General features: G+C 38.5%; 1 protein-coding gene across 1 annotated transcript; it reads left to right on the top strand.

The window, feature by feature from the left end:
- Window positions 1-6754: 6754 nt before the first annotated feature.
- LOC122067503 (protein RALF-like 33) lies at window positions 6755-9919 on the top strand. The gene is made up of 2 exons (XM_042631347.1): window positions 6755-6848; window positions 9612-9919. Exons 1-2 carry the CDS (start codon window positions 6755-6757, stop codon window positions 9917-9919), a joined length of 402 nt encoding a protein of 133 aa, XP_042487281.1.
- Window positions 9920-18376: the final 8457 nt, after the last annotated feature.

Here is an 18376-nt window from a genome sequence, read left to right as displayed (position 1 = left end):
TCTTTCCCCTTCTCAAATTTCCATTGAATTCTCTTTCTTTTCTTATTTTCCTTTTATTTGTTTGTTGCGAGAGAGAGTTTGAGAGCTAGAACCAAGCCTATTAGAGGACATCTTCTCTATTCAATCAGAATTTCAGATCCTGCCTAGGATTAGGATCACCTGTGATTCTAGTTGTACATTATTTGGTATTAGAGCCTAGCCTAGCCAAACCAAAGATGGAGCCACGTGAATTTCTTGAGAAACTTTCTTCACACATCTTCCTTGAATGGATGTATGAATTAGATGTGTACTTTGACAACTACAACTTGATAGAGACGCAACGGCTCAATACATTTGCTCCCAAATGAGTGATTGTGTTTGAATACAATGGAGAATCCGTGAAAGGCAACTTCAAGTTCAAGGGCGTGAGCCTAAAACTTGGGATGAGATGCAGTACAAGTTGGCAGGCATGTACCTATCTAAACGTGAACGAAGTATGTACTTCCTTCCACCAAAGTTACCTCCAATTACATCCCAAAAGCCACCCACAGGTGACAAGAGCATGAATGAATTGTTTGACCATGTGGCCGCTATGTTACAACAAATGGCAAAGGAGCAATAAGAGAAGACACCTTCGACAAATGAACCAGAACCAGAACCAGAAGTTGAGGTTAGTGTTGAAGAAATTTCAGCAATTCAGATTTTCAAGGAAAAGCTAGTCATTGATGTTCCCATCAACGAGACTCATGTGGAAGAATTCAAAAGCAACAAGGTTCCACAATGAACAATGAGCTTGAGACTGAAGAACTTGACACTACAAGAACTGTGATGACTATGAACGGCCAAGAGGAAGATCCTAAGGAGCTTGACATTGAAATTGTGGAGGTCAAGAACATAGTGGTTGAAGGCGTTCATGTGGAATATCCCATGGATACATTTGAGGTTGTTGAAGCTGAGCATGTGGAGTTCGTCATCCCATTAAAGTATCTTGAAGATCGAGCCCCTCACATTCTAGACTACATCTTTATTATCAAAGAGCTACCTGAATTTTTCTACGTCTTGAAGAGGGACATGCACAATGCTATAATCACCCTCGCACTCTGCAAAATTCGAGGACGAATTTTTTCTAAGAGAGGGAAAATTGCAGTAGATAAGTCACTTAATGGGCTGCAAATAAGCCTTGGGTTGGGTTATGTATGTGTTGGGCCTTTGATCTCAGGGATTTTATTTGTAATGGGCCACTTTAATGGGCCTTAAATGTGGGTAGAAAGTAGGAAAACGGGATTTAAATTAATTCATTAGTTTAGTTAAAATCCTGTTTTGAGTCTATTTTCTTTGTTATTTTAGTTTCCTAATCAGTTTAGGTTTCTCAGTTAGTTAGGGATTGGGTTAGACCTTTTCTTTTTAGTGTTTGAGTCAGTTTTGAGTCTTCTATATAAGTTTGTAAGGGGCTACAACATTGAATACAAATTTATTAATGAAAAAAAAAAAGATGGCTTATGATGTTGTGTTGTGGGACGCAGTTGGGTGAGATGCCTAAACCTGAGGGGTGAGATGCTCATTCACTAGTTCTTCTTCTCCCTTTCTCAACCCTCCATTGAATTCTCTTCTTTTCTTATTTTCCTTTTATTTGTATGTTGTGAGAAAGTGTTTGAGAGCTAGAACCAAGCTTATTTGAGGACATCTCCTCTATTCAACCAGAATTTCAGATCCTGCCTAGGATTAGGATAACTTGTGATTTTAGTTTTACATTATTGGGAGTGTTAGAATAGGGAATAAGTGTGCCACAGGGGCACATTGGGGCTTCCCCCCCCCCCCCACCGACCCTATTTAGAGTGGGATGGCTGGATGGGGGGGGGTATACTTGTAATTTGGGTTATGTTTCTTGTCTTGTACTCCTATTATGATTCTATTTTGCATATTATAAATAAAGGGCTTGTGTGATCAGTCAAATCACGCGAGCATTCTCCCCATTCTTGTTGTTAACACTTCATTGTTCATTCAAGCATTCAAGTGAGGATTTGTTGGAGAACATTGAAGAAGACATTCATGAGTTTATGAAGAAATCTCAATGAAGGTGTGGCTTGCATAAGAACATTGTTTAAGGTCTCTACATGTTGAGTTGAATCTTGTGAGTGAAAGAGTGCTGGATTGTGTTCTGAAGAGAAGAGAAAGGAAGAAAGAAGAAGAGAAAGAAAGAGAAAGAAGAAGAAGAGCGATAAGAGAAAAGAAGAGGAAGTCAGAGGAGATCCCACAATGACAGGAGACATCAGTCATTAGCATTTCCATAGGTTTCCAGTTGTCTTGGCAACCCCTTTTAGTAAATCACATTTGCATTTTACTCACAGTAGGCTAGTTCAAATAAATATGAGTGAATCGTGGTTTTTTTTTTTTTTTTGTTTGGTGGGGGGAGGGGTTTGCACATTGGATGAGCTGTTACTTGGGCACACTTTCTAACCCATTTATTATTTGTATTCTGGGTGTCTAGTTGGCACTGGACAGAGAGGGGTTGTAGCAGCCTAAAGCCGGGTGTGGTTGCACCTTCACAGTTGTGGCTGTGTAAACGAGGGGCAGTAGCTTGTTGCAGTAGTTGGAGTGCCTATTCTGGAGGATGGGTGTATGCACCGGGTAAACCATGCCACAAGGTTGTGTGTCATGTGGTTGGGAGGCAAGGTGTGTCACATGACTACTGTATGTGTTTGTGATTGGAAAGAAGGCCAGCACCAACCAATCAATTCGTGGCAGTTGTGTGTCTGCTTGATTGAGGGCTGCCAGACAATGTGACTGAGCGCCAGAGAGGTCATCACTTGAGATCGTGAGGTCTGAGGGAATGAATTTTTTTGTAGTCCGCTGATTCACCCCCTTTCTCAGTGGCCATCTCAGTTCAACATAATCTACGAGGCAAAAAATGACAATATAAATTGTGTCAGAGCTGTCAAAATAGTTCAGTAATTTAACTTGACTACTAGGGATCTTGTTGTTGGCCCCATACCCACATGCATGTTACATGATCTAGAACTTTGCAGCTTTCCAAATATGGTGCTCCAACATGGGCAGAACTGCTGGCGCATCAAATTCAGAAAGCTCCAAAATTTCGGAGCATGTAATATGTCCATGATATCAGATCATCATTGAGATCCCTAGTTAGTATGTAACTATTATGACTGCTAAAGTTCCTTTGTCATATTATGTATCCTTTTTGCTTTAATTTTTTTTTTATTTATTATTTTTCCCTAAATATTTTTTTAAAATGCAATGCTTTCTTAAATTATATTTTCCTTTGTGTTTTTCTCTTAATATAAATATATTATATGATTTTCAACAAGTGTTAAGAAACTTAGAGAGAGAGAGAGAGAGAGAGAGAGAGAGAGAGAGAGAGAGAGAGATTTGGGACATGGAATGAAGTAACACATCATATATTAGGAATGGAATGTTGGAGACTTAGGGTTGTGATTTTGTGTGGGGAAAATATACTAATGCAAAGAAAAAATTAATCCAATCATAGGGTCACATCACCACTGGTGAAGGAAAACATAATCCATAGGGCAATATGAAACTAAAGTTAACTTTTGTACATAGATGGTGAATCTTGTGAGCAAAGAGCTTTGATCTTACACTTCGTGCCCTCCTATACTCCAGTGACTTGGGTATTTCTCTTATAAAATTTTCTAACCAATATGCACTATTGAGATGTTAGGTGCCATCACTGATCTAATTTTTGTTTTATAAATATAATAGTCTAATTGTGTCAGATATTTAAGTTTACCTTATCCATACAATCTGATGTGGTAGATCTGTTAATGAGACTTGAAGGGCATGGTTTTGTAACCTACAAGTTCCTATGTAATTCTGAATAAACAACTGTGAAAGCTCAGCAGCTTTAGAGCTGGATTTTCTTCTGTTCTAATTTTTGTTTGGTAACCTGGAGCTAGAGATGTAGAGTGCAAATTCTGAACTTATTACATTTTTCTTTTCATTGTTTCTGCCCAAAATGCATATTTTATTTAATGTCTTCCATCTGTGTTGCAATTTTATGTTTTTCTTGGGGTTTGTGTCAGTTATAATTTGTATTAGAAGCCCGACATTACCATAATACAACTAAATACAGCTCCATCATTGCCACATTATCCATCATTTTTCTTGTTCTTAATATTCAAACTATAGTAGTTTTAGGATTATTATTCTTAGTATTATTTTGGGCATCCCCTATATTTATCAGTTTGATCCTGTGGTACTCAGGGGTCTCTAGTCACCAGAATTCTTCTATTAAACTTGGGAAAGAAACTAAGATATGCTTTTGATGATAGACTAATCATCAGTTTGGCTTTTTTTCACTTACATGACCTGTTAGATATTACATATCTCATATGTCAACTTTCACCCAGAGAACGAGCTCTTATGTTATTCTTATGGTACCAAGATTGTGCCACAACATAGGATCAACACTGTTGCAAGTAACTCATGGACCATTTAGGGTCATTGGCTACCTTGGAAATTATGAACTCATGACCTAGTAGTCTTGCTGTGTCGTTTATGGGCAATGTCTCACATAATTGTACCCCACATTCCCACCTGTGCTCCAGTTGTCTTTCCAATGTGCAGAGATCACCTGTACTGGAAGTGATTGATGAATTGGGAATTCAACTGCTGGTTTTGGAGTATTAGTGGCTGCAGAGTCAAGTTACCAACTGAAATAAACAAGTGTTATTTGTCACAATTTGAGTTGAGATAATTCTACCAGGGAGGAAAGAGGCTACAGTTTTGCTTTTGGCTATTGTCTCTGCATAAATAGCTTCATTCTTAAATATTATTATTTCAAGAAAATGTTGGAAATCCTCTTCCTCTTCCTCTTCCCTGTGAAGGAAAAAAGAAAGACCAGAAAATTCTCTTCTTTGGGAGCCTATAGTGTGCAAGTAGATCTATTAAATGAATATTCAATTGTTTGATAATTTTAAGGCCCCACTACTCACCTAGTTAGAACTCAATTTAGATATAGTTCTATTGCTATTTTTCATAGGTGCCCTTTTGTTCTTTCCCTTGTTTATGTTCCTGTATACGATAGTCGCCTCTGTTTGGTATCAATGGTTTGTCAGGAAACAGATTGCAGGTGTCTAAGCATGTCTTCTCATTGGCATGAAAAGACCATGAATCATAGAGGTGTGCATTTTACCTTGACCACAATGTGATGTAAATCCCAAGAAATGCCAGGCTGTGTATGCACTGGTAGGAACTCATGCACTTACATGGCACTGCACAATTTGCTTGTTCATTCCCTTTTAACAAAGTAGAAGTTTCCATTACATATTATTCATCTGTGATGGGTTCAATTGCAATTATGGTTGCAGTTAGTTTCTGAAAAATATGGTTATAATCTTTGGTATATCATGTAACTTTTTGCTTCTATTTCCTACAGTGGGCTGTTGCTATTCTTCATTCAAGGCTTAAAAGTTTATTTACCTATCACAGCATATGTATAGGACAGGTGCATAATTATATCCTACCATGTTTCGATCACTATACCAGACAAAGATTAAATTGGAGATGGGACTGAGGAGCTCTTACCAAGGTAGCAAGCAAGTTAAGCCTGAAGACCTGACCACTTCATCGTAACTATTTAGACTTCCAAGCCATTCTACAGCTTATAAAACAACTTGTAGTTGATGAGCACAGCACTGCTTCAAAGTGATGAAGGATTCTTCTGCAGTAACGCTGAACTCATTTTGGAGTTATGAGAGAGAAAACCTTCAGGTTATATGCACTTGGGATCTATGGAAGCTCACTCTCCACTAGGGCATGAGTACTCCTCCAAGAATGGCCGAAGCATATTGATTAGGGAATTGCAAATCTGATTCAGGAAGTGAAAGTACACTGTTTCTCTTGGGAGGGTCATATTTGAATCCATATTATCTCATCTAGTATCTTAGGAAAATGAGTGGACAATGACAACATAAACCACAACAAACACTAAGGCTCCGTTTGGTATCGTTTCTGTTTCAGAAACTCTGTTTCGTGTCAAAAACGGAAATTTCAGTTTCTGTGTCAAAACGCCGTTTTTAAACGATTTAGGACTGTTTGGTGAATCTGTTTCTAGAACAGTTTCAGAACCAAGAAACGACTGTTATGCCGTTTGGTAATGCTTGTTTCAGAAACGATTTTTTTTTTTCTCTTTTCTTTTCTTTTAAGTCAATAATTACAGAAATAACATCTACATAGATGTAGTTTTCATTTCTAGGAGACATAATTAAATGTTTCATATTCATATAACTAGAGTTACAGAGTGTTTCTTCAGAAGCCACTATTGAGCTTTCAAGACTTGAAATTAGCTCATCATTTAATCTACAATGGCAGAGGAAATGAAGGGAAGCAAAAAAAGAAATTACAAACAAATTAACATTTCCAAATATTAGATGAGAGATGTGAGTTATTCCAGTGGTTATATCTTCTTTTTGCCTGTTACCCTGCTCTTTAAGGTTTGTTTCCTTGGATCTAATAGAATTTTCTCAAAAAAAAAAAAAAAAAAAAAAACAAGAGTACTTATCTCAAAATTGGAAATTTCATTGACCTCATAAAATTAGCAAGAAAAGATATCTCCCCCACCGATTAAAACCCCACTTTCAAAAACCTAGGCCACATAACCCTTCACTGTACAGAGCATAACAGAGCATCAAAATGGTTTATTACTTATGCTAACAGAGCATCAAAATGGAACCTGCAACGGCGGAAAAGAGAATGAAAAGGGTAGCCAATTACCGAAGGCGGAAAACTGCAACGGCGGATGAATCACAAAGAACCTGCAACGGCGGAAGAATCAAAGAACCTGCAACTGCGGAAAACTCATAACCTCACCGTCGCCGCTATTTTTCTCCAAGGTTTGATTGAATGAGATCGTATCTTGAAGGGGAATGTGGAGAGACATAGAGTGAGGGTAGGGTTTTGATCGTATCTTGAAGGGGAATGTGGAGAGAAGAGTGAGGGTAGGGATTTTGATCGTGGGAGAGAAACCCGCCTTAAATGAAGATTCGCCGGTAACGATCGTTGGTTGTGGCCGAAGTTAAACGTGATCGGCGACGGAGAAGCTGAAGGAGGCAGTCGTAGGGTTCCAATTCTAAGAAGAGAAGAAGAAGGAGAACGGAGAAGAAGAAATCGCCGTCCTCTAGTCGCAGGCGTTGCGTTGCTTTATCGGGAACGAAAGTTGAGAGAGAAGAAGAGAGAAGTTCAGGAGTTACCTGCAGAAACTCCAACTGCTCTAGCCGTTCTCTGATAGCTATTGGGAACAATGGTTTCTAATTTGGGATTTTGGAACGAAGCTGTATTGACGGAACTCCAAAATGGAGTTCCGACTTTTGGGCATTTTTTCGTTTTTTTCTCAATTTTCGTTTCAAAAAAACCGAAACACATCATAACATTGCCAAACGGTTTTTTGCGTTTTTTTATTCCAATAGAACCAAAAAACGATAGAAATGTTTTTTTAGAACGATACCAAACGGGCTCTAACAGTACATAAGATCTCCTTTCTGACTATTTACTCACTCTTTGCTGGGTTAGCCGTCGTAGTCTGCTGGCCCCAGCTCCATGTACAATGCGGACCTTGTTATTCACATAAATGCCAATGCCCAGCGAGATGATTACATTGATTGAAGACATATATGATTTATTTCATTCCCACACCCCCCTCCCCACTCCCCACCCCACCCCACCCCACCCCACCCCACCCGCCAAAAAAAAAAGCGGACTAATTCGATTATATTGAGTGAAAATGAATGTCGGGTACTCGAGGGACCTTTTTTATCCTCCCCCCTCTCCTCCTCCTCCTCTTCCTCCTCCTCCTCCTCCTCCCTCCTTACATGTCTTAATAAAATCAGATAAGGAGGAGGTTTTCCTTCACACCTCTGAACTCCTTCGACTTTAGGGGTTCAGATGGTGCGCATTGGGTATTGGGAACAATACAGGGGTATTATCGATTTTGTACCATAAGGGGTAAAATATTTATGACCATTGATGGGTGTATTTTTCCTTCACTCATGGTATATGAAAACTTTATCTTTCATATATCGTACCATATTTCAAATTTGACCAGCCTTCTTGGAGTTTATTCCTTACATTGGCTTGGTCCCCATCATCCCAACATTGAGACCACCCAAATTAAGAAGAAAAAAAAAAAAAAATCAGACTGATTCTTCATAATCGACCAATCCTTACTCTAATTATGTGCGATTCTCAAAAATATTGGATCGATCATAAATGCATATAGATCTTTCGTTTTTGGAGAGATCATGGGTGGATTCAAATCCTTTACGTTGAGCGGTGAGTGGCAGTGAGGATTCAATGGTTGGGACGACCCTAGCATGTGCTCCGACTATTGGATCTTCATTATCATTCATTGCCTCTCCATAGAGGATTTTTGTGTGACCATGGGTAAGAACAAGCATGAAGTGGGAAAAAAACACATACATACACACACAAGCATGAGCATGAGCATGAGCATGATCAAGATCATACAAGAAATTATTCTCCAAGAGAGACCAATGGTGTAGGGAAGCACAGAAGATAGATATAAAGCTGAAATAAAATCACACTATTAAGACACGTCCCGAAAATCTGGAGATCATCAAACACAACCATGTGACCGAAAACACATATGTTAGCCAAATCTCCATGCGAACAATGTGAATGTCTCATACAATTATAAGCCGTGTGGTTAAGATAAATCATCAAATTTGAATCAAAGTTGGCCATGGCAATTCATTCCAAATAGTTGGCCAAAGTAGATCATTCCAAATTTTTTTACTTCTATTACTGCAAGGTTAGGGAGGGGTAAATGCATACAATTTTATCAATTGTTTTGCAAGAGAGGCTATTTCTAAATTTTAAATCTACGATCAACATGTTACAATAGTACAACTTAACCATTGTTTCGTTCCAAGTTCACCCATTACCTTGGAATCTATATACACAATAAGTTGTGTGGATTACTTCTTAGTTTACGCAACATTCACACATACAGGGAAGTGTAATTAAGCTATAAAAATATGTCCATGCCCATGGCACCATGGCTGCCATTTTTATTTATGTACATGCATCACCCACCACGTGGCAGCTGTCAAAGTCAAACTGGTTTCCAATTTTGCCAAAAGGAAGTTCAGTAGTGTGTTATGCGAGTCTATGAATTCTGTGCATGTTGCACTGGTTGCATGCTCTGCCTCTATTGGTAGAACAGGCATCAAATTTGTAATGTCAAAATCAACTCTTTGTCACACGCATTCTTCCCCTCCCTCTCGTGTGGGAGTAAAGTCTCCTTTGACATAAATAACGAAAAAAAAAAAAGTGTGCTGTGCGAGCCTGACAAGCTTGCAGAAGGTGGTTGGCCTGATTGGTCCTAGCTGATAACTCAATAAAGGACATCGTCCTTTTGGTGGTTGATACCGTGACCTCAGCCTTTATTGAGCCCTAAACCATTCCTCAAGCTTAAGCCTAACTTCCCAAAGAGAGTAGCAGAGCGAGTGTGCTCTTGTAGAGCAACATAATTGGTAAAGCCAAAACCAATTTATTCTCCATGAAGACGCTTTTCTACTACTTCATATTACTTCTGCTGGAGATCCATTTCTCGGTTTGCAATTCTGTTCATATTTTAGGATCTAATTCGTTCAGAAACACAGAATTGAATGTAATGCCGAGGAGGGTTTGCTCTGGGACGATCGTGGAATGCCTCTCTGCGACAGAGATGGAGATGGAGATGGGGATGGATTCAGAGTCTAATCGACGAGTTCTGGCCATGCAGAAGAGGTATATCAGCTACGAGACGCTGAAGAAGGACATGATACCTTGCGCGAGACCTGGGGCTTCCTACTACGACTGCAATGCCTTGAGACAGGCGAATCCCTACTCCAGAGGATGTGAAGTTATTACGCGCTGTGCTAGAGTCAGTAATCAGAGGCCATGAGCCTTAAAATGGAAAATCGGATAGATAAGGTGAGTGAGATGCTTCTGATCCTTGAATGTGATATTTCAATTTAAATATTTTGACATTGTCACTTGCCTTTATGCAATTCCAAGCTTGATCTTGGTGAAGATTTGGGTTTCTTTCTTGAATGGTCGAGTATTTCCCTGTTTTGCATGTATTTCTTGTGGTTGAGGAAACCAATTCATGGTTACTGTAGTTTCCCTGATTCCAAACGGAGACTCCTTGTTAAGAACCCATCAAGAACATAGGCCAGTCACTCACCAGATTATACACGGAGAATGGAATACACTAGGATCCAAGATGAATGGGTATCATGGGATCCATGGAGTGGGTTGATGTATGATCTGCTCAGATTTTTGAATTTACTCGATTGCCCGGGATTCTTGGGTAGAAAAGGCTCCCAGGTTCTGCATTCTAAACGTAGCTGTTGATGCAGGGTTCTCTGTCACAGGGCCAGGGTGCAACCCTCATCGTGATTATCAGGCACTTTATGTCAAGGTCTGGATTGCAGATGGGCTTCTCTCAGCCATTTGCATTGATATAAAAATTGAATGGAATGGGCGGAATTGGCTAAACCAGCTGACCTCGATTCTGATTAATGTAGATCCTCAAAACCCATTTTTAGAATCTGCTGTGTTTAGATTTTTTTTTTTTTTTTTTCATTATGTCCCTTCGACCAGTAAAATATCAGAAAATCAATGAAACTATTGTATCTATATCTACAAGACTGTTGAATAAAAAAAATTAATATCAAAGATATGTGGAAATATTTGCTTCTTCGCAACTTCATTTTCTAGGGTTTGGCTGATTCTGGCTGACTCCTGACCAATTCTGATCCAATTTGAATCGGAATCAATGGAGGCTCATCCTGATTCTGAATTTTAAACCTTGGCCATTAGGCTAAATAGCACCCAAGACATTCCCTTGGTCAAGGCCCCGGGGAGAACATCATTTGGGGACCTAAAACCCTGGTTAGTGCCTCGAGTTCATCTTGGGACTTCAATTTATGACTTTCCCAGCAGACTAGTGAATATGCAAGCTCTGAGAAAATCCCAATCTGGGTCCAGACATGCTTAGAGAAAAGTTTGGTGGATAGTTTACTTGCAAAGTCTTAAAAGCATAATACTCAACAGTTGCACAAGTGATGCATTAGGAGAAAAGCTAGCATGATGAATTGTGATCGTTATAACAGCCATCGGGTTTGGCACCTTTTATGGTTTCTACGTAGCTCCACCATTCAGGATCTAACTCTTAGGAAATATTGGATATTCTAGTGGATGGGAAAGAATAATTTTAATAAGGAGATCAAACTGAGAGGTTCAGCTCTAATTGCAATATCAATCTATTGCTTTTGGAATTTGGAGTGGCAAAAAATAATCATCTACTCCAGAGATTGATCAAGTTGTTTGTCTTATGGCAGACGAACATCTCATTATGCAGAAGAAGCTCCAGGAGGAAGGCAGAATTAAGAACTTTGTTTTCCGTCATTTCTTCCGGGGTAGTGATGGACATAGATGCAGCAGATTTTCCAGGGGCATTCTATCAGGAACATGAATTACTATTTAACAAGTTTGGCATCTTTTGCAGGTGTTTCTTTCTTTCTTTCTTTCTTTCTTTCTTTCTTTCTTTTTATATATATATATATATATATATATATATATCTCAACTCAGTTTGATCATATAATATACTCTCATGTTAAAGAAACCTTAAGCATGGAATTGCTATGGTTTTTGTTGTCTCAGCAAAGACAAATTAGAACATGTTTTCATGGTTTCATGTATTGCTCAGCTCTTACTTTGAAAATCATGCATCCCATTTAGTATATTTAAGAAAATAATGTAGATGCTCACTGGTTTCGTTGGTGGACCTATTTCGTTCCATGTGGAAACTTGGTTGGTACTTTATTTTGTGAACAAGTATCCTCCACCTTGCTTAATTCATCTATATGAGGTTTCATGCAGAACAGAGTTCACCACCACATGGAAAATAATGCTTTGAAAGATTGTTGACTGATCAATATATGGAATTATAATGTAGCTAATCTTAAGTCTTATCTATATATCCAAGAGTTGGAATGGCCAAAGCAGTTCACCATGTAGATAAAAAATAGATCCACCCAGCCAAACTTAGCTGAATAGACTGCCCACAGGACCCGATTTACATAATATTTTATCAAGCGTAGTTATACAGACCATAGTCTTTATTATAACAGTGCAGTTGCTTACACTAAGAGGACAGTTGATCAATCAATGTATGTATTGAAAGTGTTACTGAACTGAGGGTGGTTGAATAGGGTAATGAGGTAGAAATAGGGAGTGAGAGAACACTTGAACAGAGATATTCTGTAGGATGTTCAACTCACCCATGATTTTCTTCCTTTATGTGCCTCTGTCATGAATGGATCTTTCTGTTTTCTAGCCTGACAGATTTTATTTGGTCTCTAACAACACCAAACTGTTTAAAATGTTCACATTCCTTCCTGTTCATTTTTGATCTCTGGATTCATTTATCTCAGCTGAAGCAGCCACCCAAGGCAAGGGGAAGAAGATGGTCTGAAACTAGCACAGTCAAGGGCCATTCAAATCTACTGGACTGATCCAGCTTAGGCCAGTTCGTATGTTATTCTGTGTTTAGCATCAACTCAGGGCTGTTTTTATTTTGGTATCAGTTGGCATTGAGTCCCGATTCCTTTCCATTTGCATAACCTGCTCTGAAATCTGAATGCCTTAGGCCTCTATTTTAGAATGATTCAAGAATTCAATAGGTTCGTGATGTAGATCCGGGTTCCAAGAGATTGAAATCGGATCACTTATGGGCCCACAATTAACAAATAATTCAATTTAAACAAATCAATGGCAGTAATGTAATTTAAGGCACAACTTAAAAACCCCTTTTTGAGTGAAATAGCTTAATGAGGACAGATCTGGAATTAATCCCAAAGAAAACTCAGTTCTGGAATTAATTTGGTGTTTCTAATAAGGAGTGGCAGAATTGTAATTATAAGTCACCAAGCTAGTAAATGGCAAACAAGGAATAATATGTGATGAGGGAGGGGTAAATCTGGAATTTGATTAAGTAAAGATGTAAAACCTAATTTATGAGGTTGTCGTGAGGTAACCTCACGACACAAGCAATAACACAGCAGCAAGAGGGAAAGTTGGCGGTAGTGAGAGGCCCTTCCAGGTCCATTGTTTCAGCCCAAAATTTGTAGTCGAAGCTTGGATATCTTCTGATCTCGTGATTCCAATAGGAGAAGACCCCAAACAGCAAGCAAAGAGGTACAGTAACCCCTGCTATTCAGACCTGGCGGTATTAGGGAAAACCAGAACCTGCAATCGGTTGATTTGTTCATACAGAGGATGGTTTGAGGGGAGGAACCCCAGGGTTCTGATCGCCTAAGAGGGTCATTCAGTCCACCCAAATCTCAGGGTCATTCGATTGGAGACCAAGCTTCAGTGAAGCTTCCTTTCAGACATGGTACTGTCCCCCGGAGCAGGGTAAGGGAGGAAAAACCAGAAATTTAAAAAAAAAAAGGAGAGGAAATAAATGGGAAGTAAAAGAATGGAAGAAAAGAGATGGGAAAATTTTAGAGAAGGAAGAAGGGGTCTGCAGCCATGGTTTTAAACCCAAAACTCTTAATCAAATTTCTATTCTTCAAAATCTCAAAACTGAGTTCTTCTCTATTACATGATTATTATAAAGGAAAAATCAAATAATTAATGGAAACTACTTGAAAATGGAAACTAATCTAAAATTAAAAACTAATTAATACAAAAGAAATTGTTTCTAAATCCAAAGAGAATCAAATCAAAAGATTTTTTTTTTTTCTCTAAGTCCATCGTGCAACTGCATCAGTTAGATTTGTATAAGCTACTTTGTGTCAACCCATTTCATTTCATGGATAGTAAAGGGAAAGTCAATGCCGTTGTTGGGAACTCTTACCATGAAACTGAATGACTATACTCCTTGAGGGCTTATCAAGACTAATCCGATCTGGGTTGATTTGGATCGCCCCGATTTACTTGATTCCATTTGTGTTATGGTGATATAAAAACAGGTCAGGCTTTAGCCTAATATATGGACACCTTGGCAATGATTTAGAATGTGTTCATGATGGTTTCTGTGAATACTAACATGTTTATTGAATCTTAAAGGTGAAAAATTTTCCATAAGCTCTTATTGAACGTATTTGATCCATCAAGTATCAAACAAGGCTGTAATGGATACATCAAGCAAGATATGTTCTAAGACCAAATTGCAGCCTTGGTCACACCTTAGAAGCTTCACCAAGCCATGGCAATTTAAGAGTTGATGAATTCCATGACTTGGAGCAAGCTTGAGCATCAAAGATGAAAATGATGGAGATCAAGCTTCAAGAAGAAGATTAGGATTTTATTTGTAAAAATTGTTGTAATCCTATATAATAATTCTAGCATCCTAAAAAGCCCTTAAAATTGTAGTTTTAATAACACGATGTGTTAAAAATAGTCAATCATTAAATGATGACAACAATATCATAACCTTATCCTAACTAAATGGGCCGACTACATAGATCTGATATGGAAATCAACAAATAAAGAAATACAAAAGAGAGTTAAAATGAAGATGAGAGAAAAAGGTAAAACAATAGTGAAAGGCGCATAATGGTAACATCCCTTATAAGGGTTGGTAGCATGGGTCCTTGTCCTCCACATAACTCATCCGAAATCATATTAGAATCGATTGACCAATAGCTTGACCGAAGACTAGTGATCAAACGGTTAATCTTACGTTTGTGGGGTGCATCAGGAAAACTTTACGCGAGCATTCTATGTCAAAAACTGTAGGTGGTCGATCAACGAATTTAGCCGTTAAGACTAGAAGAGTTGTTAGGCGCTGCAACCAGTTGCTCTAGATAACTCCACTCCTATCGCTACTTCCATTCCCCTGAATCGTTTTGTCTACTGAGTCCACTTCTCCATCTCTTTCTTTACTGGTTTCACTTTTGTTCTCTGGCAGCGACGTCCTTGCTGGTTTATTTTTCCAACGACCTTCTATTGTAACACTTTTTTCCTTTTCCTATGAAACCTGTGGAAAACACCCATGCGACTCGCCCTTTAATGGGAAACACTCACGCGACTCACCCTTTATCTGGACCACTCACCCCTGGGCGTCACACCCTTATCTCCCCTCATACCAACCTCTCATCTACTGTTTCTTGTTCATCCACCATCCCTACACACCCAAATCCCAAACAAAAAATCTGTGAATCTCGAGCTTAAGCTTTCTGGGGTGCTATAACGGCTGAGTTTGCTGACGATCCTCTAGCCAAACCTTGTCTTCCTACCCCTGTTTCTGTGTTTGGATTGGTGGTTGGTACCCCCTCACCATTTAGGGACGATTTATGTGACTGTTTGGTGTCACTGTGGTCACCGAAAGGGGCGATCTTTATCTGCTGCTTTGATTGGGGTTTTTTTATGTGGAATTTTCCTCAGGCTGAGCTGAACCTCGTTCTCTCCTCTGCACCATGGTGGGCCAGGTCTCTTCTCATTCAACTTGGCCTTTTTGGAATTGGATACTGAACTTTCCTAATGTCTCTAGTTCTTACAAACATAGCATCTGCAACATTCTTAAAATAAATGAAATGGATAAATCTGCTGTTTAATTGGGAACAAATTTTTTTCTGTCAAGAACTAGATCCACAAGATTTAATCATATTATCACACTAACAAGCTTTCTACTTGGGAAGCTAATCTTCTTTCTTTTGCAGGTAGAAATGTATAGCTACAATCCACTCTTGCATCCATCCTATCACATGGACGAAATTTAGCTGTTGCCCGGTGGCTGCAACCCCTGTGGCAGCCAAAGAAATGGAATCTAAAAGGGTATTTTGAAAAATATTATAACCTACGAAGGTATTTGTGAACCCTAAGAAAGTGAATTATTCCATTTCTTTGGCTGCCATCAGGGGGTTGCAGCAGTAACAGCCAAATTTTTTCCCCATCATATCTCATGTTTCTCGTTTTTTTCAAAAATTGTCAGTAAAAAGCTTGATTCAATTTATTGGCACTTTTGGAATGAAAATAATCAAGGGAAAGGGACACACCTTATTGGCTAGCAAAAGACTTGCAGACTTGAACCCCAAGGAGAGCTTGGTTTGAGAGATTCTGAAATTCAGATTAAAACCTAAAGCTCCATGGACATAAAGCTTTATGGACGCAGATTCTTTTCCAGAAATATTTTCCCAATGAGTCCATATTTCATCCCACAACTTCAAGAAAGAAAGGACCAACCATCTAGGGAAGCATTGTAAGTATCCTCCCTACCCTCAAAAAAATGGTTATCAAGAGGATTGAAATTGGGTCAATAACTCATTTCTGGGATGATTCTTGAATACCAAACAACCCATGCTTGGTATCCAATTTGAATAATAAATTACTCAATCCCCCACTAACAATGGTAAGCGACGCTATCTCTGATAATACTTGGAATACTATCTCTCATCTCCCTCGTACTGTGGTAAGTTGTATTTTGAATATTCCCATTCAATCCTCTAACGATTCTTGGTGGTGCCATCTGTCTCGCAATGGGAACATACTGTTAGGATTGCAACTACATACTTAAATACTGCCTCAATTCCTAATACTATTGGGAATTCCAACAAGTGTTGTTGCTCATCTCCATACTCATTGGTGGCGATTCTTCTGGAAACTGGACTTGCACCCAAAATTTAAAGTTTTCTTTTGGAGATTCGTTCTTGGAAGGATTCCTACAAAAGACTTGGTAGCAAGATGGATGACATTAGACCCCATTTGTGGCTTATGTCACTCCTATCAAGAAACAATCTGGCATATACATTTCTCTCTTGTGACCTCATCAAGAGAATATGGGCGTCGAGCCCATTGGGGCTTCACACCGATCACTTTTCTGCACCTTCCTTCCAATTTCTCATTATGTATCTCTTTAATTTCAATACCATCCCTGTCGCTCACTCAAAGGTATTTTTTCTAATATTTATAATAATCTGGTATTTTATTTGGAAGCACAGGAACTTTGTTACATTTTCAAAAGAAAAGGCAAACCCAACTGTTATTCTGAGGAATGCTGGTTTCTGGATTAATGGGTTGTATCAAACCTCAGATACCCCATGCAATCCCCTCAGAATACCTCCAACCCCAAACACAAACAATGTCATATTAGCATGCTCAATTTTTTTGAGACCAATTTGAAGCACTCACAAGGGCTCTACTATTCGAATAGAAGCAAGCAAAGAAGATGGGATGGTGGGTTGATGAAGTCTGGAGTGATGCAACTGATCTAGAACTCTTCTGGGATCCTAATACCACATCGTTGCCTTTAAGCATGTTACCACTCTTTTTTATGTGCATTTTGACCCCGCCTTTTTTTGTTAAAGCTCAGGCCTAGTAACGATGTGGTATTTTTTGTCAAATAATTAGCATGGCTCCCGTTATCTACTCGTAGCCTAAAATTTTGTCATAAAAAAAAAAAAAAACAAACAAACAGTTGTTGGGCTCCAATGGCTAGTAAGCACGGTCGAGTGAAGCGATCAACTGCCTGAGGTCCAATAGCCATTAATAGTTAGTTTCATGACTCTGATGAATTTGCCAATAATGGAGGTTTAGAGGTTTAATTACTCTTCTCAACAGCACAATTGAGAATATTTTGTACGCTATAGCCTAGTTAACAAAATAAGTTTAAAATGGCATTCCTGTTATTTATGTTTTTTAGTCGCGTTTTGCCGTTTGTCCTCCAAAGATAGGGAAAAAAGCAAATGACAAGTATTTCTATTTTAAAATTTGTATTTATTTATTTATTTATTTATTTATTATTATTATTATTATTATTATTACTACTACTTTTTGGGACTTATTGATCATAATGACTTGCTTAATTGACCATATCTCTCCCTCTCGGATTCCGATCAACTTGATTCTTTTGTCGACGTAAAACTGATTGGAAGGCCTACATTTTTCATGTATCACCTTCAACTCAAATTCAATGCACAAAAGTTACAAGGTGAACTAAGTTGAGCTCTGAATTCTTTGTATATCCATTTATGCAGCGAACCACTCAACAAACTTCTGGTCCAAACCAAGGACATCTTGACAGCTTTAGAACTCCCATCTCAATAAAGACAACAGAAAATATCAAAAATATAACCAACACAAATACAATCTACATTCCTAGACACATCAGTATGGAAAGAATTTTTACCCAAAAGAAAGTATAGAAAGAACTTTCAGGAGGAATTTACAAATCTTCATTTTTTTCTTTCAAATTAGGTTATGACACATTTTTAACTCTTGAAAACCTAATCATACTGTCACTACCATGTGATAATTACCGGGCCTTTTTTTTTTTTTTTGTTGCAAACCTTGCCCTTTTATACCATTCACAATTGTTTTGGCTCTTGAAATTCTCGGGTAAGGCTACGT

Source organism: Macadamia integrifolia, unplaced genomic scaffold (assembly GCF_013358625.1).
Source record: "Macadamia integrifolia cultivar HAES 741 unplaced genomic scaffold, SCU_Mint_v3 scaffold2942, whole genome shotgun sequence".
Lineage (NCBI taxonomy): Eukaryota > Viridiplantae > Streptophyta > Magnoliopsida > Proteales > Proteaceae > Macadamia > Macadamia integrifolia.
The sequence above is the reverse complement of the archived record's forward strand: the minus strand, read 5'-3'. Positions and strand labels throughout refer to the sequence as shown.

What these genes read in the sequence shown, in the direction of transcription:
- LOC122067503 (XM_042631347.1), top strand. Translation starts at nt 6,755, where the DNA reads ATGAATCACAAAGAACCTGCAACGGCGGAAGAATCAAAGAACCTGCAA. An exon ending in CGCCGCTATTTTTCTCCAAG is followed by an intron (nt 6,849 to 9,611) that starts GTTTGATTGAAT and finishes TTCATATTTTAG; the next exon opens with GATCTAATTCGTTCAGAAAC.